This window comes from Polyodon spathula, chromosome 11 (assembly GCF_017654505.1).
Source record: "Polyodon spathula isolate WHYD16114869_AA chromosome 11, ASM1765450v1, whole genome shotgun sequence".
NCBI lineage: Eukaryota > Metazoa > Chordata > Actinopteri > Acipenseriformes > Polyodontidae > Polyodon > Polyodon spathula.
The window spans coordinates 33422646-33444896 of record NC_054544.1 but is presented as its reverse complement, the minus strand read 5'-3'; the positions used below and the strand labels follow the sequence as shown (position 1 = coordinate 33444896).

At 36.9% G+C, this 22251-nt stretch overlaps 1 protein-coding gene across 2 annotated transcripts in view; it reads left to right on the top strand.

The window, feature by feature from the left end:
- Window positions 1–10003: 10003 nt before the first annotated feature.
- The window catches only part of LOC121322772 (rho guanine nucleotide exchange factor 26-like), a 34203-nt gene continuing 21955 nt past the window's right edge, over window positions 10004–22251 (top strand). The window contains exons 1-6 of one of the 2 annotated variants that reach the window (XM_041263063.1): window positions 10004–10360; window positions 10929–12062; window positions 12801–12837; window positions 15228–15373; window positions 18433–18489; window positions 18947–19107. In XM_041263063.1, coding sequence (XP_041118997.1) covers window positions 10974–12062; window positions 12801–12837; window positions 15228–15373; window positions 18433–18489; window positions 18947–19107 — 1490 coding nt within the window. In that variant the 5' untranslated portion in view covers window positions 10004–10360; window positions 10929–10973. Of the gene's footprint in view, window positions 10361–10928; window positions 12063–12797; window positions 12838–15227; window positions 15374–18432; window positions 18490–18946; window positions 19108–22251 lie in introns of both variants that reach the window. The other variant, XM_041263062.1, reaches the window with a different exon arrangement.

Below are 22251 nucleotides of genomic sequence, written 5' to 3'. Positions count from 1 at the left end.
CCTCTCGGAAGTGCTACACTTTCCATATGTTCAAAGCCAATACTACCTTATCTGTATATGTATACAGAAACTACATCAAAATACTGGACGTTTCTATTCATTTGGTGCATACAAGGCGCAAAGATTTGCAAGGTAATTTTGCATGAAAGGCATAGTAAAGCACAGGCAAGCATACCTTTTTCACTCTGCCTATACTCTCATTTTACTATGCTTTACTACACTTTACAATGTCTTTACCATACTATACCACATAAATGTATCTTATGTAGCAATACTGATCGTCCATGTCATTCAAGTATATCAATATTGTACAGACTCTTCATGATTTTTAATCTTGTAATAAAACATTGTTTAACCCTTAGTTTAACTCATTCGCATTTAGCCACTCCCCTCTGACTTCCTCAATTCTCTCCTAGTCTTACTTGCTGACAGTGGCATCCAGTCTTCAAGGAAAACTACAAAGCACAGGCTGTCTTAAGCAAACAAACTTGGTTTTCTGTTGTCCAAAATGTTGCTTCTGGGTGGGGGTGGGGGTGGGGGGTTCTCCCCAAAACTGGCAATGCTGGACCCTATTCCCCGATGAAAATATCATCTCCAGCAATGTATTAAGGATTGGCATTCTATTCATGATTATTTGAATATTCAAGGAAACCAAGATAAGGTTGTGATCACAATGGATCAATTAGAGAAACAATTGTTTCCTTCAAATGTGAATTACAGCTACAGCTAGCATTGTCTCATGAGAGTACTTACTGTTCACCCCGGACTGGTTGTTGGGTGAAAGATTTGAACTACTCTTTCACAACAGGGTTGTTGTAAAGAGCTATCAAGAATGGTAATTACTAAGGCTAAAAGACTTTACATGTGTTATATTGTTTTGCTTGACAGCTATGCTTAATAGTTGAGAGTGTAGTTCCCTGGCAAATGCCTTTTTCATTATCTATAATAAAACCACTTTATAACAATATTTAGTTTGTAAACCACCAAAAAAAATGGACTGCCGCTTTAAGCTTTTTTCCAGTAAAGTGGCATTTCTTGTGAAGTACAAGTTATCTTTAATTTGGAGTGTCATGCAATCCTAGTTCACCCTGCTGGCTTTGTGGATTAAATTAGGTGCAGCAATGCCAATACTTGTTTTAAAATAATTGAAAGTTAAGCCTTTAAAAGATCTGGTTCCAACAGTTCACAGAAGTTCTAAAAATTTTAAATACATCCTCATAAAACTTATTACAGTATGTGTGTTATTATTATAATTATTATAGTTTTGCAATTGTATAGGCTTTTAATGAAAGCAGTCCCAAAAGAAAATAAAAACCAACCAAGAGCTTTGGTATATAGTTAACATTTTCCTACAGTAGCTACTCCTGTTTTTCGTGGTAACTTTTTTTTTTTTAATATTTCCTCCAGGAACCACCAGGTGGGATCAGAGCAAGGTTCTTAAAGGGATAAAATACACAGTGTCACCACAAGGTAATAAAATAAATGTATTCATGTATTTTAGAACATCTTCAAGTATTAGATATTAGGGTTACATGTTTATTTTTTGTTTAAATGCAGTTTGCACCATTTGTAATGGAAGTGAAACAAAACTGTTGGTTTCATAAAACAACTGAGAAATGCAATTTAACTCGGAAGTTTTATGTTTGTCTTGCCACTCAGTTCTAGAACCATTTTCTACCCAGATACTAAACAAAGAATGTTCTGTAATTATGACAGATCAAGATTAAATGGGTGCTTCTAGCACAGGTGTTCAGAAAGTGTAGTGCTGAAGAACAGAAATGACAATGGGTGATGAATGAGCCACATCGCTGTGATCATTCCCTAGAGGTTAGTGTCTTAACAAAAACACAATGTGAAATGAATATCAGTCCCAAGGGTGTGTTCATTTTAATAATGGTCTGTCTGGTCTCCTTAATTGACTTGACAGACTGGGAGTTCTGGCATACAAATCATATCCTGCTATGCTATAATAAAGACAGTGTTGTCTTGATTAACAATTGCAAATATTGTTCTTGCATTTAAAAAAGAGTGAAGGAAACTATGAAGTGCATATTCAGTGCCTTAATGGCAGAAAACATTTTGAAAAAAATAACAGTAATACTTATGCTGTAGTATGCCACTGTACTAAATAATGTGTCGAGCATACATTTAGGAATACTGCATTATACTGCAATTTACTGTAGTAAATAGTGTACGATAAGAGGGCTAATATTGTAGCAAGAGGAATTATATTGTACAAAGGTTGGGTTCCATAGCATTGACTGTTGACCTTGCTTAGAATGACATTTCTCTTAGAAAAGTTGTTTTTTTTTTCTCCATGAAAAATAGATTGTTAAGGCTCCAGCATTGACACATGTAAAGCTGCCTTAACTAACATGCACCTAAGAGTGTCATTTTTACACAGCTCCCTTTATAGTGGTTATTGTAAGATTACATTCACTGTCTATTTTAGCCAATGCTCTTCCTCTGTGATTAAACTAACAATAGAGTTCTGTGATTAGCTGTTTCCTGACTCGTGGGCCACATGCAGCTCTGGCCTCCCACCCCTGCAGGTCACTGAACAAAAAAGCGGGTCTGGGGTCTGGAACCTGTAGCTCGGCGAAGACATGACATCATCCTTCTCACCTTTGATCCTGGCTGTTCTTGCAGATACATTATCAAGAAATCTATCCCTCAAAGGGTTCTGTCTGGTGATTAAACATGCTGTGCTGTACTGTAGGCAGATCTAAGGAGTGCACAGATAATTAACAGACTAGAGCCTATCTGGGTGTTTGTCAGGTCCTTTTCATGTCTGCTTAATAACTGGCCCCTTATTTGTTTTTAGCACATTTCCATCTGTGGCTACAGCTGAGTGCCTGTATAATGTTGGCTTGAATGTTAGCAAGCAACTTCTATACTTATTTTACAATCCTAGAAGTCTATTGGTTTAAAAAATACTGCAGGCCTTGCTTTGCCAGTATTCAAAACATTGTATGATGTATACATGTATAAGGCTGGTATTACAATTAAATATGACACTGCTATCCTCGTAGTGACTGTAAAGTGATTGCACTGGAACTTACCTGCTTCTCACTTCCATTAGCTGCATACTCAAATGTGCAGTTTTGAAAGAGACACATGCTACAGCAAAAATGTACTATCATTTTAAAACCGGTACTATATCAGGTGTTAGAAAGTTCTCAGTCACCACGCCTTACTGTCAGGAAATGCATTACACTTGCACTTCCTAGGTCACCTCAGCAAGCTTTCTAGGTCAAAGCATGTCAGTCAATAAGGGAAACATCTGGTTGTTTGAGAAAAATATTCAAGGGGTGCAGATCACCCTCCAGGTGAATTGATCAAGGAAGTGAGATGCTATCTGAAGGCATGGCTAACAGAGAATTCATTAACTTAGTGTAGTTCCAGTTGTTAGGTTTTAAAATAAAAATGCATGTTTACTGCTATATATTACATACAAGCTGCAATGGATCTCCTCCTTGAGCCTCCTCATTAATAATACTGACATCAGCATAAGACCCACCCACCTACCTCTTGACTACAAAGCAAGCTCTTTATCCAAATGTTACATTGGTCTTTGAAAGGTGGGGTTTGTGGTTCAAGTTCAGCCCTTGCATCTCCATTCCGTTCAATGTGTTTCTTTCAAAACTGCACATGTGAGGTCTGTATAAGGACTGGAAGTGCACAGCAGGTACAGTTACTTATTTGTCAGCTATAATCACTTTAAGAAGTAGTAAAAAACACATACTGTGATAAAGATCAATGCAATTCTGTGTTCTGCTACACCAACACACCCCAAAACATTAACATAAACAGCTTCATCACAGTTGTCTTTCTTCCTTTTTTTTTTAAAGCCACCAGAAGGATAGCAGCACCATAATTAAAATTGAAATTTGTGGACTCATTACCCTGCTGCAGTATTTGGATCAATGCACAGCACTCACTCTTTCAGCTGCTTTTCTTACGGGACTAGCTATTACTAGTCAGTCAGAAACAATGACACCAAATTACAGGATGCAATTAAATGCTAGTTTCTTAAATTCTTACAAACTTAGAACCGGGTCGGATGTAATCCTATTACGTGTCTTATTCTATTCATACTCTAGGAAGCCAATTACTTCCTATTCCATCGGATAACAAAAAAAAAAAAAAAAAAAAAAAAAAAAAAAAACATTTTAATTTTAACATGATGTCCAGTGGATAGTGCAAAATGTTTTTGACAAACTATAATGAATATAATTCTGCTAAAATGCTGACAATACAAACACCTTCTACATGCAGTAATTGCATTTTTTAAATTTATTTTCCTACCTCTAATAAGCACTAGCGATGTTATTACTAGTTCCCCCTTTTCTATTGAACAGCATTTGGTTGCGTGTTTCGGAGTGTACGCGTATTTATAGACAGCACTATGGAAGCTGACATTGCAGTTGCATTTTCACAGTATGAATTCCTGTTACATTGAAGTTATTCACTTTAAGACATGGAGCATTATAGATTCGGATGGCTTTACATTATTAAGGGGGAGATTCAAGAGAAACTTTATGGCCTTCACTTTGTCTTATGGAGTCAAAATCCATGACGCAGCCAGAACTCATCGCTGCTTTTGCTAATGTAAAAAATGTAAATCCGACATGTTCTTAAATGAAACAAATACAGTAGCGTGCATTCAGTATCGGCAAATGCCTTTACATTCCCATTACCGTGTGTTATCTGAATGTAAATGAATTAAACAGCCTGATATGTGAATACAGAGATGGGGGTATGCTACTGTTTTTTTTTTTTTCGACGCTCATTATTTTAGATGGCGATTGTAATAAAGTGACTGTGCTGACATCTTGTGGCAAAGTATGGTATTTATTTTCAAAGCGTCTGCACGTAGCAATGGGTTTTAAAGACAATTAAATACATTGGTATGTATATGGGTGTATAATAACTGATGTATGCTGCAATGTTTTTACGCTATAGTTTTTAAGACGGAATCTTCCACAGTTTATAGCTGGTAAAGATAGGCTTTCCAATGTATCCCTAGTTGTGGTCTATCGTTTAAATTAAAACATCATCATCATCATCATCATCATCATCATAATAATAATAAATAATAATAATAATAATAATAATAATAATAATCCATTAACTCTGAAATAGAATCATGGCTGAAATGATTATGGTATATTGAGAGGTATGTATATTAACCATTCATTACAATAATGGTTTCTTTAATTTAATTAGGCAACTGAAAATCAGAAAGGATGATATTTCACCCATGAATGCATGAATTGCTGGTTTTATGTGCAGTTGTACAGAGTGGTATTCTGTTATGTCGTTGCAGTCAATGCATTGATTGTTATGTTGGTGCTTGCTGCTGGAGGCACAGTAGATGGCAGCTGCATGCTACATTCTTTCCTGACATCACCCCTTCCTGCTTTGGAATAGGATGACTGCTTTGTTAGAAGTCAGTCTGACGGATGGCTGGGCAGAGCTGTCAATGGCAGTGCTGGCACCAGCAACTGCCAACAAGAACTGCCTTGTGTCACAAGAAAGATTTCTCACTTAGACATGAAGAAAGGGGGATTTTTACAGAGGAGAATTTGGCCTAACTTGAAAAAGCACTTTAAAGATGCTTAATTGAGCTCTGCTGGGCAAAATATTTTGGGCTTTGGATCGCTGCTTCTAAAGTAACATGTATAACAGTGACGTGGTGTAAGGACTGGGCAAGAGGGTGCAATCACTGCTTTGTTATGTAGTAAGTATTTCAAGAATGCAGGATGTGTCATCCCCCCCCCCCCAGGTCAATCTATATACCCTTTATCCATAAAAACAAAAAAATAAAAAGAATTACAAGAAAAAAATCTGTCTCTCTGCCCTGGAAATTGCATACGTTATTAAAAGGTTCTCTCTCAGATTTAAGTTGTTGTTTTCTTGTAATTAACTGAAGACCATCAATTATTCAGAAATTTAAAAAAAAATACTGAATAAATAAAATATTGTGGCCACAGTTATATGTACTGTATATCTCTATGTGTGTCTAAATGTATAATGGATGTAAGAGCATATTTATTTGATGGTGATCGTGGTGTTGCATGTGTGTGCTATAACTGTCAATCTAGTAGTTTCTATAATAGCGCTGTTCTGCCTCAGTACCTGTAGTGGATGACAAATATATTTATTTTTTGTTTCACAAAATCAATAAGCCCTCTGTACTGTGCAGGGTCTTTTATTTGTGCAACCCTTTGTCTGTATATTGCTCAACAAACAGACAGAAAGCTGCCTCTTTAGAGAATTGATAGATACTGTATAATTTATTTTCACCTGTGCTCTCCTAGAAGCGCATACTTGTCTAAAACATGCTTATATAATTTCTCCATGGTGAAAGCACAGCAAAGTGTAACAGTGACAGCATGTTAAAAGCATAGTTAAGCATTGTAAAGAATAGTGAGGTATGGTAAAGCATGTTAATAAGCATGGCAAAGCAGGGTAAGCTATAACTATATAAAAAGCATGGTAAAACTGCAAAATACTGTGCAAAAAACAGTAAACTTTTATAAAGGGAGTCCGATATACTGTTTGTACACAAGGTCTTAGTTTAATGAGCTATACATTAGCTTTATTAAGATACACCACAGTTGTCCGCTACATTTATCTATTTATAATAATAGGATACTGCTATACAATGAAATCTCTTAAATATGAATAGACTGCATAATAGGTGTGTTGTAGATGGAAGAGTAAAGTCCACAGAAACATTTCTGTTAAAGACAGGCATGTGGTTAAAATAAGTCACATGCTGTATTACAGTAACGATGCATCATTTCCATTTCTGAAATGATTTATCTTTGCAATGATGTTGTGTGGTCGCACATATACCACAATACCTGTTATTAATCCTCTTGCTGGCCTCAAAAAATACCAAGGTGAATACCACTTGATAGTTAATCAAAGAACAGGTGATAATAATATTTGCAGGACTGCAAAAGTGTTTTTGTAAAGGACTAAACCCATTTACTCAGGGTGCCAGGATGATGTCTCTGTGGCAACGGCTCAGTGAAATCAAAATTTTCGAAATATTTCACTGACTGGTGAGGTATAGTGTTAAATGCTATTGCAATAGCAAACCTTAAACCATTTAGAACAATAACCGTGCCATCCATCATCCACCTGTGAACTGATGTGATGTGAATTCTGATCTACAACAGGAGCAAGGCCATGAATCACAGAGCCACGGATATATCTTACAAGTATAATCCTTTGTTGCATGAATAATAGTTTTTTTGGTCTTTGAAAATCATATTGTGTGAAAGACTCGTATGCTTTCTTATTAAGGTATTTCAAGTATGGAGGATGTTCCTCCCTTTAAATCATGAACATCTGCAACACCAGCGGTCCATTCCAGCAACATTCCCTATTCCATATTCAGAGGTTTTACATTAGCTCTGTTTTGAGGTTGTTCACTTTGTTGATATTTGGCCTACCTGTTACTGGCTCACTGGTGCGGCTCTTTTTGTGTGGATTAACCTACAGTGATCCATTCAATACAACAATTAGTCAGTTTGATATTAATGTTTACATGCAATAATGGTCTATTCCAGGGATGACAGACTGTGCAGTCTTCATCCCTCTGGTCTATACAAGTCTTTTATACCCAAGCTGTGGTGGCATCATTCTTTCACAATTCCTTCTTTTGTAACTGTTTTCAATATATAACTTGGTACCCTCTTGATTTATAAAACCTTTTTTGATTTATAAAACATAACCCAAGGCCTACAGATTAGAGTATAGTTATATTATAGTATAGTTTTCAGTCTATAACATACTTTATGGAATTAATATCTGTACTTTGAACCAACTATATTTTATAGAGGGGGAGGCCTGCTGTGAAGAAGCATTGACTTAACAAAGTACTTTGTATCTTTGGCCTGTGTATAGTGCAATTACTTTAGACTCTGTATAGTATCATGGGTTAGATGCCTTCTCTCAAATCAGAATGCTGTATTTTGAATTTAAACGTCAGTTTATTTTAAGCATTTAATAATAATAATAATAATAATAATAATTGTATAAAGGGCCTTTCATGACAAGTCATCACAAAGCGTTATGCATAAGAACACTAATAAAAATAGCAAAGATTAAATAAAATATAAAAAGACTGTTTAAACCAGTTTTCAGGTGCAATTTAAAAACCTAGCTCGACCTAACACATGTCTCAGAAAGCTCCTGGGTCGTGTGCTTTATATTTTCAGTTGGAAAATCTTTGCTGCAATTTTACAAAAATGTCAGCTGCCAGAAATCAGGCCACTGCTAAAGCCGTCCATTGTTGCCTGCATCTTTTCCTTGAATTGATTACATAATCAAGAGACTCGAATGATACGGTCCCGGTTACCTGCAGTAACTAGGTGCATGTTTAGCAAGGGCCAGGTTGCTGGCACCGGATCATTTCAGTAACGCTTATCAAAAAGGTAGTTCTCACAACCAGGATTCAAGACAAGTAAACCCAACCCCTCCCATCTACTTTGGTTGAATTTATTTTCAAACGGTTCAGATACCTCTTCTCATAGTAAAATGTTTTTATTACACCGTGTAACAAATTTTTTTTTTTTTTTTTGGTTCCTGGGTAGTAAGTGTGATTTCCTAATTGCTTATGCCTCAAAAGTATAGAAAATGGCTATTATTCCCCACAAACTTTGCTTTTGTGACCAGGACAGTGATATTTTGAAATTTACCTATTTTCCAGAACATTCCAGATAGATTCGGTGCTGAGTAAACTTGAAGTAACTTCTAGAACTTTCCAGTAATATAAATAGTAGTATAAATACAGGGGCCTTAAGCCCACCAGTTCAGTTTAGTTCCAGCTGCCTAAGTGGATACATATCTGCATTTTTCTGAGATGGTATCAAGAGGCTGCAATGGTGGCATTCCTGATGGGTCTCCAAGGTGGTTTTACCAAGTTTCCCTGCTATTTTTGTCTTTAGGACAGCAGGGACACCAAGGCGCATTACCACAGGCGGGACTGGCCACAGCGGACCGAGTTCTCTGTGGGGAGGAACAACGTCAAGTGGGAGCCACTGGTGGACCCCTGGAAGATGCTGATGCCACCACTGCACATCAAATTGGGCCTTATGTAACAATTTGTCAGAGCTCTAGATAAGGAGTCGGCAGCCTTCAAGTACCTTCAAGACTTCTTCCCTAAGCTGTCTGAGGCAAAGGTCAAAGTCGGTGTCTTCGTCGGACCACAGATAAAGAAGATCCTGGAGTGCAATGAATTCCCAAAGAAGCTCACTAGTAAGGAGAAAGCGGCTTGGAACAGCTTTGTCACAGTGGTTCGGGGCTTCCTGGGCAATCACAAGGCCGAAAATTATATGGAGCTGGTTGAGACTCTGGTGAAGAACTACAGCACAATGGGCTGTAGGATGTCCCTCAAAGTCCATATCCTTGATGCTCATCTTGATAAATTCAAGGAAAACATGGGAGCGTACTTTGATGAGCAAGGCGAGCGGTTCCACCAGGATATAGTGGACTTTGAACGCCGCTACCAAGGACAATATAACGAGAACATGATGGGAGACTACATTTGGGGGCTGATTCGTGAAAGTGATTTACAGTATAATCGTAAATCCCGAAAAACTACTCACTTCTAAATCTTTTGTAGTCATTTTTGTATTACTTTAGTATAAATACATGTTAATTTGGATTCATATGTTGTTTTTTTCTGACTTTATTTGAACGAAAAGACCGTTTTCTCATTGGAAATAGGTACATTTCAAAATATCACTGTCCTGGTCACAAAAGCAAAGTTTGTGGGGAATAACAGCCATTTTCTATACTTTTGAGGCATAAGCAATTAGGAAATAACACTTACTACCCAGGAACAAAAATTGTGTTACATAATGTTATTAAAGATTTACTTGTAAATTACACATAAGTCCACAAGATGGCACACTTTCCCCTAACAATTCTGTTGCATAACCGAAAACCTCAAAAGAAACTCCACTAAACTTTTCAATATCTTGTTAACTTTGGAGACGGGTTTTCAAACTTGTGTTACGCATTATTTCATTTCTTGCGTTTATTGTTTTCGTTTCCTTTGGTTTGCTTAATCCCATGTATTGCGTCTCTTAAACTTGGCTGGCTACTGTTTCTAGGATTTCTCATCTCCTCTTAGTCTTGACTACATTCAAAGAACTTTGCTATCACATGGTGCACCAGTAAAAGTAACACAGCTTCATCTTCCTTTGGAGAAGTAATCGGATTTTTTAAAAGTATTAGTGCTACTCTAATCGCGTAAAAGTGCAGGGATGGATATATCGACAGATAAGTACAAGAAATGATGTGTTACTTGTAAACAAAACGAGTGGGAATGGTATCGGTAAGTACAGCAAAGCGTTTTGGATCACTCTTAATTTGCAACATAAAAAGTTGTTTAAAACAAACAAACCGCCGGCATGTTTCCATATGATAGCAGACACGCCAGTTTATCGGAGTTGTCTCAAAAACTGAAGTTTGCATAGAGCTGTGTGGTTATTCGATGTATAAGTGCAGTTTGTTGTACCTTATGAGGACCGCGCGTATTTTAACTCCTCTGATATTGCGTAGTAACATGGCTCTTGATATGAATTTAACCCAGCTTTAGAAGCTAAACGTTTTGTTATCCAACTCTCTCTGTATCTTTAAGATAAACTTACGATGATAGCAGGGAACCCTGAAGTCTCAAGTTTGGTATAATCTTCTCCAATAAGTTAAAATGAAAAATGAATCATAAAATGAATCATATTTAAATATATACAACTACACAATCCCGTTTACGGTTAACATTGTACAAAATATGTTATTGGAATCTTTTGAGAAAGACAGTATGTATGTTAATATGTGACATTTTATTTACCTAGTTTCACCAGTAACTATTGGACTTTTAATTAATTCCCGTTTTTCTTCAGGATTGCTATGTGGCTTTTTTCTGCTAACCACTGAGAAAATACGTTATGGAAGGGGGGAATGGTGTGGATGTATCCAACACTAACATCATGCCTCTTTGGAAAAGAAGATCTGCAAACCATGCTAGCTCAAGAGATCCCAGTAAACCTAAACCCAGGGCTCTCAGTTACCAGATCGACGGGGTCATGATGACTGATTTCCCCATAGAGGACAGATGTGCCTTTACCTTGACGCAGCCAGCTGCAAAGATAGTTGCCTCCCCGGGAGGGTCAATATTTCTGAAGCATGTAATGAGCAAGCCCGCCCGTGCAGCTCGTGTAGTTCGCAGTATAAGTATTGGGCGTTTATCCAATGGAAAGTTTTCTTTCGCTAAGCGGAAATCACAGGACCACAAACAAGTGGATAGCCATCCTCCAGTGACTTTGGAAATTAATAAAAACAGTGACATCGGGTCTTCCTCTAATGAGAAAACCCCATCCCCTGATAACAAAAGAGATTGTCAGAGAAAGATCTCCAGTCCCCTGACAAGCTCGACAAAAGAAAGTGACCAGGTTGTTTTTAACTCCGGTCCAGGAGACTTGCCTGCAAGAACAGCTCATACACTTTCCAATAACAATGACATTGTATTCCAGCAGGCACCTCCGTTTCTTGAAAACATAAAGAAAACTTCAGTGTCTTCCCCAGATGAAAAAGTAGTTTTCCAAAGACAGCTTTCCACTACCTCACAGAGCTCTGACAAAATCCCATCGGTAATATTAAGCACCAACAGTCCTGCAGCCTTAAAGATGGGAATGCAGCAGCTCATACCTAAAGCACTGGCTTCAAAAGTGATCAAGACCAGCCAGAATCTCTTAGACCCCAATAATAGGATTCAGCGTTCCCTCAGTGCGGTCGAGACCAGCAACAGGCCGTTTTTCCCTGTGGGAGATACTGAACGGGGGACAGACCCAGAGTTAGACAGCCCTGGGACCCTGAAACGAGGGCTAAGGACCACTTCCTACCGAAGAGCAGTTGTCAGTGGGATCGACTTCGACGGTGCTTCCCCGAACGGGAAAAAGGGAAACAGACTGTCCCATCCCATTCTGAAATCTGTGGAGGAGGACAAGGAGAAAAGTTTCAGTTTGGGAAGGGACAAAGTAAGTGTCAAATATCAACTTGCTGCACATCACCTTGATAAGAATGTTTAAGAGCTAACCAATGCAAAACCTGACTGAATTTGCACCAGATAGTGATGGTTTTTATAATAGAAATAGCCCGGGTTAAAGATACAACTCCATGTGCAATTCAAGTTAAAGTGCAGACTAATTAGTATTGGAAGTAATACAGAAGTATTAGTTTAGCTTAAATTTAGCAATTTACAAATTTGATAATTACAAGTTCCCAGTACTACACGTTCTTTGTTCTTGCTTAGCTTGGAGTCAAACATTTCATCTCCTAACAATTTGAATGCTTGCATTTATTTTTTTCCTCTATTCAGCTGCTGTGGGCATGCTTTATAGCAGAACTGTACTTTGCCCAGCCAGTTGAATGCCTTTGAAAATAATACCGTAAACACTATATGATACATTTCCTTTTGGTATTGGTATTTCAGTTAATATTTAAACTAAACTAGCTGAATTTCGTTGCTGTCAAAGGATCTGGTGACATCTGGTAAGTGTGAAAACTAAGACCAAACTGTGACTAGCAAATGGGCAATCACCCTGCATTCTGAGGTATCAAGGTCCTGTTTATGGAACTGCTAAACTGAATTAAAGCTAACTGTAACGCTCACAATAAACTGAGAAGTGCAGAAGTCATATTGCGTTTGAGAATGACTGTTTACTCCTGTAACTCCTGATTTATTTTGTTTGTCTTTTTTCATAAATGAAAAGAAGAAGGGATTACCTACGCAGGGCACTTTTGATAGTGAAGGTACGTATCGCCACTTATTGCTGTAAAACAACACCCATTGACATGATGATACATCCATCATATCAACATAAATGTTTGTCATTACACCCCTTCTTCTGATTAATGAACCAGCGATGACTGGTGCGTCCATCGCCTCTGAACTGTCTAACTCTTCATGTTAATGTATCAAAAGGAGACACAAACAACCTTAGATTATATTGTTCAGTCATTTGGTTTTCTGAAATAAACAGATGCTTATCTCTTTTCCTTTTAAAGACTATAGTAAATACTTTGAAAATATTGCCTCATATTGTACATTCTAAATCAAAGTCAGCACTAAAGAATTATCATTGGAGGGCACACACAGTTCAAGGCTATGCTATTCAGGGTTATGTGATGGGAACAAGTTGTGATAGTCACTGCAGTGTATTGGAGTTAAGCTCAAATACAATGAACATAACAGTACCTTGCTGTTGCACCCCCCACCCCATTGCATGTAAAAACATCTTTTCTCGCCCTGCCTGTGAATGATGGCAAGCATCCAACAGGAGGTCACCTAATATATGGGGCATCAAAAGAAACTTATCACTATTATAACACATTTATTAAAAAAGAACAACAACAAAAAAAAAGGTACGTAAATGATGGACATTGACAAAATGTTTTTGGTTTCTTTTTAATCACTCGATCATTCATCCTTGACCATGACATGCTTGAGTGACTGTGACTGAAGCATATGCACTTAATCACCTAATTAGCGAGACAGTTGATTGGACACTGGATATGGAGTGATTTCAGTTGTTGGATTGCAAGCTTGAATAAAAGCAATAAAAAAAAAAACCAATATGCCACGTCTGGTGAATTTTATCCACATATAAGTGATAAGTTTCTTTTGATGCTCAAATATAAGTGATAAGTTTCTTTTGATGCTCAAATATAAGTGATACTTTTCTTTTGATGATAAGTACAGTGCCTATAGAAAGTGTACACCCGCTTTCAAAATTTTCACATTTTGTTGCCTGATAGCCTGGAATTAAAATGCATTAAAATAGTTTTTTTAATTTATCTACACTTCTTACCTAATATCTAAGCGAAAAAATATTCTAGAAATTTGTAGAAAATTAATTAAAAATAAAAACTGAAATAGCATGGTTGGATAAGTGTCCACCCCCCTTGTAATAGCAGTCCTAAATTAGCTCAGATGTAACCAATCACCTTCAAAATCACACACCAAGTTGAGTGGTTTCCACCTGTGTTAAATTGTAGTGATTCACGTAATTTCAGGATAAATTCAGCAGTTCCTGTAGGTTCCCTCTGCTGGGTAGTGTATTTCAAAGCAAAGACTCAACCATGAGCACCAAAGTCCTTGAGGAAAACCTGCTGCCCTCTGCAAGAAAGCTGAAACTGGGATGGAAGTTCACCTTTCAGCATGACAACGACCCAAAGCACACAGCGAAATCTACACTGGAGTGGCTAAGGAACAAAATGGTAAATGTCCTTGAGTGGCCCAGTCAGAGCCCTGACCTAAATCCTATCGAAAATTTGTGGCATTACTTGAAGATTGCTGTCCATCAACGCTCACTCACTCCCCAAGGAACTTGACAGAGCTTGAATACTTTTGTAAAAAAGAATGGTCAAATATTGTCAAATCTAGGTGTGCATAGTTGGTAGAGACCTATCCCAACAGACTCACAGATGTAATTGCTGCCAAAGGTGTTTCCACCAAGTATTAACTCAGGGATGTGGACACATTTCCAATTATGATCTTTCAGTTTTGTATTTTTAATATATAATCTTTTTCTCAAAAAAAACCCAAAACTTTTTTCCCCTTAAACGTGATGAGTATGATGTGTAGAAAAGTGGAACAAATCCTCTTTTAAATGCATGAAACTCTAAGGCACTGACACAACAAAATGTGAAAAAAGTTCAAGGTGGTGTAGACTTTCTATAGCACTGTATATTAAAAAAAATACATCAGAGATTGTTAACACTTCAGTAGAAAGTAAAAGACTTAAAGAGGCTGGTATTGGTTACAGCAGAGGATGTAAAAGTTTGGAGTGAATTTTCTTTCTATCCAGGTGTTGAATATATTTTAATTCTGTGAATGTGTTTTTTTTTTTTTTTGTTTGTTTTTTTTTCTAAGTTTAGGAAAATAACTTGTGTGAAATGGTTTTAATTTCCCTTAGTATATTAATACTTTTAAATGCATTTTAATAAATGTTGATGATGTTGAATACAAAAAGAACAGAGTATACACAATCAGTATTTATACGTACTTACTGAAAACTTACCAAAGTTTAGGTAAAATGAAGAGTACAGAAATGGTGGCATCCTGTTCGATTTTATGCTCATTCTTGGGTAATAGTTCCTCTGTCATCAGTCGTCAGTTATGTATTTTTGCAATGTTACAGAAGACGCGGTGCTGTATCAGAACTATAAGGAAAAAGCTTTGCATAACGATTCTGATGAGGATGCCGAACCCAAGGAGCAAAAATCTGATGAAAGGATTGTTGTTCAATACAAGCCATTGCGATCCACTTGGGGTCAGCTCACTGTGGTAAGTGACTGCAAAAACACATGCTAATAATTTATACATGGCTTGTAATATACCTTGCATGTTCTGATTGTACTGTGATCATTCCCACTTAGGAAAGTGATACCAGCTTTGTGTTTGTAAATGCGTTGAGTTCATATTACCAAGAAAACCCTGTGCTGTGTACGCAGTTAATAACATGCTGGCCTCTCACCTTGGAGAGTGGATACTGAACTATTGAATAGGACACGGTCACTATACAATGGACAACCCTTGTATTTTTAACTTCATGGAAACACAGCTGCATCAGCTTTCTGTTGTCTATGTCCTGATTTCTTATTTATAAACACTCAGGATCCACTGTGGCTCAAGTATATACACATTGTTTATGGTTTCTATTCTAAAAATTGAGCAGGAATCTTCCATAATGTGTTAGCATGCTTTATTGTTTACCTATTTATTAAGAAGGGAGAACTGGGTTTCAAACTAACTTTGAAGAGGTTATGTTTACTAGGTTTATGGATATTATATCTTGAGACAATTCTTGCAGTCTGAGAATCCTGCATTTCCTAAAGTGAGCAGCAGAAGTTTTTCATCACCTAAAATAAAGAAGTGCAACACTTTAGGAACAGGTTTGCATATAAAAACAAAGAAAAAAATCAGAAACCAGACACATGGGAAGATAGTCAGCAAATGTGTATATTAGCCATTCTCCTCTGTGTACATTTGTGAAAGGGCTTTATTGAGCTTTGATGATGAAATGGGAATTCCACCCACACTGGCATGAACTGTGCTGGTGTGGGCAGTGGATATCTTAGTTTTTGCTTTACACATCACATGTGGACCTGGTTAAGCAGGTATCTGCTGTAGCATTTGTGGAACGCTCCTAGACATGTAAATTAGTAGGATCAGCTGATAAACTCTAGGCAGCTTTGTTGGGTTGAAGCAGAAGACTATTAATAGACAGAGCTGTGTTAGTTTACTGTTTGTATTTCAAATTGCTGTTAGTAAATTTGCTACTTTCACTAAGTATGTGGACTCCCTTTCTTCAGGTGCAGCTGAGGTAAACTGTAGTGTATGAAGGCTATCAAAAGCATTTTTTCTGCCTTACTCAAAATCTGTGTGGATCACTTTTTACCCAAATGAGTTGGGTATTCTTATCTTCTAATCTAAACCACGTGCAGCACAGGGAAGAGGGTTAAGTAGTTAAAAAACAAACACATGTTTGTGTGTGCAGAGAAGCCAAGATCTCATACCCTGTAACACCGCTTTGAGAAAATGTGTGTCAATAGAATTGTAATACATTATTTCCAAGTGGTGCAAGGGGGGGGTTCTGCTTGCCGAGGCAACTATCTTAGCGGTGTGTCTTTTGATGTCGTAGCTAACAAGTAATTTTAATAAGGCTATTAAAAACATAAGAACATAAAATGTAGAAACAATAGCAGGACATTTGGCCCATATAAGCTCGTCCGGTTCCTGGTAGCTGATTGATCTCAAAACTGTCAAGTTGGGTCTTAAAGGATTCAAGTGATTCTGCCATTTTTATTCAGTATATTGATTAAATGTACAGATTTTATGTTATAATTATTATGTATTTGCATTTTGAAACCTGTTATCTGGTCCTGCATTATGTGAAAGAAAGCCACACTTTATGGAGGTGTTCTGTTTCCTTGGTCATTTCACTTGGAGAGGGAAATTCCCCCCTTCAAAGTGACGCAGCAACAGACAACAGCATCAGCTCTCTTGCTCCCCAAACCTGTTGGCTGTGTGATTTTACTTTGCTTTCGTCTAAAATCTATAGCCAAGTCTTCCAAAGACTGTCAAATGTAGACTTTTCAAAAAGACATATGTTTCCACTTTTTCGACCTAAAAAAAGAAACAAGGACCAGGGGTCACAACTCCCCAGTAATGTTGTTGAAGCTGACACCCTGAGATCCTTCAAGAAGCTGCTTGATGAGATTCTGGGAATAATAAGCTACTAACAACCAAACGAGCAAGATGGGCTGAATGGCTTCTCGTTTGTAAACTTTCTTGTTTTTATGACTGTACAGGTACATATTTCTGCTGATGATTCTGTTTTAATAGTAAACCTGTTTAATTATGGAGACGTATTGACTAATTCAACTTAAAAATCATATACTGAGTACAATGTGACAATGCGAACCAAGGTACTTTTCACATTAGCAGCATGTGGAGAATGCACGAGTCTGTGTGTAGGTGTTGAGAGGAATTGAAAATATGAAAACACACTTCAACTCCAGGCCAAAGTGCTTTTAGAAACAATCCCTAATAAATTACAGTCCTAAATTAAAAAAAAAAAAAAATTTAAATGGAGCAAAATGATAAACCTACCGCACTGTAGCATCTCTAACCTGTCACCTTTACGTTTGCTAAAACTTTATAACAGCTGCTAGCAAGTATCAAAGCCAATACTAATCATGCTTTGTATGGTTTGTGATAGTATAGTTATGAAATGTGGTAGACTGGAGCCAGCCTAGTCTTTTTTAGCTCCATATACAAAACATAATCTTTAAATCTTTATAATTCTACTAAGATATATATATATATATATATATATATATATATATATATATATATATATATATATATATATATATATATATATATATATATAGATAGATAGATAGATAGATAGATAGATAGATAGTGATCTTGGTTCCCGCAGGCACACAGGGCGAGGCAATCCACACACAGGCGGACGGCTACCGCTGTACCTTTGCAAGAAGTGTATATCGGGCTTATGTCTTTGTATGTGATTACGTCACCTACCAGCCCTGGTGCTGCCTTCCCCCATGCACGCTACACTGTATACCTACTGCCTTTAATTATTTCATCTCTAAATGAAGGACTGCCTCTCAAAATTATTTATTTTGATACAAATCCTGTTACATCCCGCCTCTTACAAGCCACAGCTGTTTGTACCTCTTATCCATTGTTGTTGCTTACTTTCAGTTGAAGAAAATTTTGCAACCATTTTTTTGTAACCATTATTTCCCATCCATTTGCTAAGACCTACACTTAGAGGGGTTAAATGAAAAATATATTTTTCCTTTGTGTTTCAGGTCAGAAAGAGTGGACCATGTCAACAATTAAGCCAGGAAGAGAGGAAGAGACAGGAGGTACTGGAACATTTTATTTTCTCCTTTAGCTATGCATTTGTGGTCCAGAGTACACGCTGGTTAGTTTTTTAAAGTGTTATGCAATTCTTATAAATTCCTTACAGCACACTCCTACAGATCAGCACTAGGAGTAAATCCAGCTAAATCCTTAAGCTCATGCCCAGTTGGCTGTCATACAGAAACTATGCCAATGGAGTTTTTGCTTTGGGGAGTTTCCTCTAGGGTGAAGCCTGTGGCTCATGTGGACGTTTTAAAACCTTAACTCTACCTCATAATTTACCCCAGTTTTAAAATAACAATTTAAGTTTACATTTTTTTTGAGAGGTTTTGTAAACAAAGGTTGAGCTCCAATTGATGTTGGCGATATGAAAGTACAGTCAATTCATTTTTTTAAAGCTTAGCTTAAAGGTAAGCATATGTAATTAAAAATAAAATCTGTGTTTTATCATCATTTCAGACAATTTTTGAAGTGATTTCATCGGAGCACTCCTACCTGCACAGTCTCGAGATTTTGATACGGTTGTTTAAGAACTCCAGTGAACTCAACGAAACGATGACCAAAACTGAGAATCATCACCTCTTCTCCAACATCACCGATGTCTATGAGGCAAGCAAAAAGTATGTTCTTTTTTTTTTTTTTACCTCCAGTCTCTGGAGGTTTATAAATATTTTTTTATGTCTCTTCTTTTGGTTCTTAAACTTTGAATCCCACTCAACCTGCAGCTATACTTTACAAAATAACCAATCAGTGCCAAGTTAGAAAAGAAAATGGAGTAAAATACAGCAGGCAATGCATCTATCGGTATTTCCTAACAGTCTTCCTAGAAATTCACTGGCAGAATGGATAAAAAAATCAAAAAAATCAGTATGTTCTGTTATTTTTTAGCTAATGATTGTGAAATACATTTTGTTCAGGTTTCTAACATCTTGTAGCACATGTTTTTTTTTTTTTTTTTTTTTGTTTCATTACCACAAACTACCATACATTAATATATTGTTAACTTAAAAAGCAAATTTATTGGGTCATTAGTTGTCCACAATTGTATAAACTGGAAATGATCTATATCTGATATAATATATTGGCCAATTCTAAGAAAGCAAATATTTGGATTATTGATCTTTCAGGGCTACTTTTGAATGCCTTCTGTCAGTCTAAAATAGTTTGTATATAGTGCTGCAAACTAGAACCATGAGATAAGTAATGCAGCAGATTATGAGATTAACTGTCATAAATAATAGTTGAAATGCAGGCAGACCTCACAGAATAAAATAGGAGTGGTTATTGAACCAGCTGTCTTGTTTCAATGTTATGGCTCCTGTACCATTTTCCCATGTCTGTGTGTGTGTGTGTGTGTGTGTGTGTGTGTGTGTGTGTGTGTGTGTGTGTGTGTGTGTGTGTGTGTGTGTGTGTGTGTGTGTGTGTGTGTGTGTGTGTGTGTGTGTGTGTGTGTGTGTGTGTGTGTGTGTGTGTGTGTGTGTGTGTGTGTGTGTGTGTGTGTGTGTGTGTGTGTGTGAAACTCTTCTATTGCCTACAGAATTGTTTGTGCCACATGTAACACTGGAGCTTGGGAAAGCTTTAGGACAGAGCAGAGCACTGACAGACACAGTCCAGTGCTACTTGTGTTCACACCGCTTTCAGCTCAGACAAGCCTGTAGAACCCAAAGTTGCAGTGTCCCAAATGTTACATTTTACACTGGAATCTAATTCCCGGGTGCCTGTTTACTTAGCTTTTTGAGTATTCTATGTTGTTGACAGTCCAGTTTGTTTACATTTACCAAAGTAGTTTTACTGCCCATTGCTTCTCTGTTTATATAAACAACATATTCAAGCTATACATGGAAATTGTGAATTTAAAAAGGGATTGCCTTTTCTTTATTGAGTACAAATTTGAATATTTTTTAACACATTTTTATACTGGGACTTTGGATTCCTGTGAGGTTCCAACGTGATTTGCAGCAGCATGTGTTAACACATGGCTCTGGACAGAAAGGGTTAAAGAAAAGAGTTTGTTCTTTTAAACTCAGATTTGGATATGTTATTGTGTTGATAAGCTCTTGGAAGAGACTGATGATTGGGATTGTGGGAACACAATTTCCCTGAACACTGCCAGTTTCATTACTGCAGATATGCCAAAGTTTTGCTTCTGCAGCATCTCTTACTGATGAAACAAGTTGCTTTGTTGTTCTCTATTGCTGTCTCTGTTGCTTTCGTTAGCAGTCACGGTGACATGCAGATTTCCTCAAAACCTTAATGGTGGCTTAAGCCTGTGCTCAAATGAAAACGACTACACTATATAATGTTCTGTATGCTCCCCACAAAAACATCTGTTTGTATGTTTGCATTGAACCTGAAACAATGAAAACTTTTGCATCCAGCAGTGTGCATTGTTGTGTTGAGATCAGGAGCATTCATTAACCAAAGACAGTGTATGAGGAGCATTCTGTGTCTTCTTAGTGTACAAAAGTGCTGTTGTTTTGGCTCAGTTCCTGCTGTTTGTACATTGTTCACCAACACTAGTTTGAACTAACAAAGGCTGGAGTCTGTGCCCGGTTCCATTCCCATTGTAACTATTGAATTCCAAATTGCTAGACTTCAAGAATTTAAAAGAAAGCCTTTGGTATGATGTGTGCTTTATTTACATTCCCAAAATGACTGAGGACATGTTAGTTTTCATTTTGGGTGCAGTGTTATAAACTGTGTTTATGAATGAATTGTGTATCCTTCCAAGAGTCGTTTTGCATTTGTGAACTTCTTAAGATTCAAAAATTTCTCTAAATGACATACTGACTTTTGTTAAAAAAAACAAAAAAAAAAGAAAGAAAACATGTTAATTTAAATCTAGTTTTGCTTTTTTATTTAGGGTAAGTGGTTTTTTAAGGTTGTTATATATATATATATATATATATATATATATATATATATATATATATATATATATATATATATATATATATATATAAAACTCACTGGTCGCACTCTCAGCACATCCTAACTTTAAACATGACCACTGCTATTTTGTGTCAAAAAATGTATTTGTTTTAAAACATTGTTTAGGCAACGTAACAGACACAGCATTCCAGCCAGGCATTCAGAGCTCCTTACAGCTCACTGCTGACAATAGAAAAGTAAAAGATCCAATGAATCATTTTTCCTGCAGTTTTTTTCCACCTACTGTATGGGTCCTTTGTTCAGCCCCACAGAAGACTCGATGCTCCAGCAGTGAAGTGATAGATGGCTTTGAAGGACAGATTTATTTTTTGTTTCTACTGTTTTCTTGTTTCTGTGGTTTTTAGTTACAAACTTCACTAGAGTTTAATATCAGGGCTTGACTAGAATAGGCGGTTCTTCTGATGATAAGCGTCCATGTTCATCTTTGAGGAATTATATGTTAATATGACTGGAATACAAGAAGGAGTAGAACCACAGGCAAACAAAAAAAAAAAAAAAAGAAAAACAAACTCCTTGGCCAAATGAGCAACTTATTCTAAAAAGTAAATGTGATATCTGATGTTTTTTGAGACATTTTGTAAGAGAATTCTGTTGCTCAAAGTGGTCAAAGTGAAACTGAAAAATCATTGTCTAACCTGCGTAAAGCTTAGTTGGCTTGGGCAAATGTAAGACCTGCAGACAGCTGATCTACAAGCACTTACCATGTAGAATCTCTGTATCAGCAACCTGTTAAGCATTCTGTAGTCTTTTATTGGAGTTGTGCTCCGTTGAGTTGCTATTGCTCATGACTGTAATTGGACAAAGACACCGAG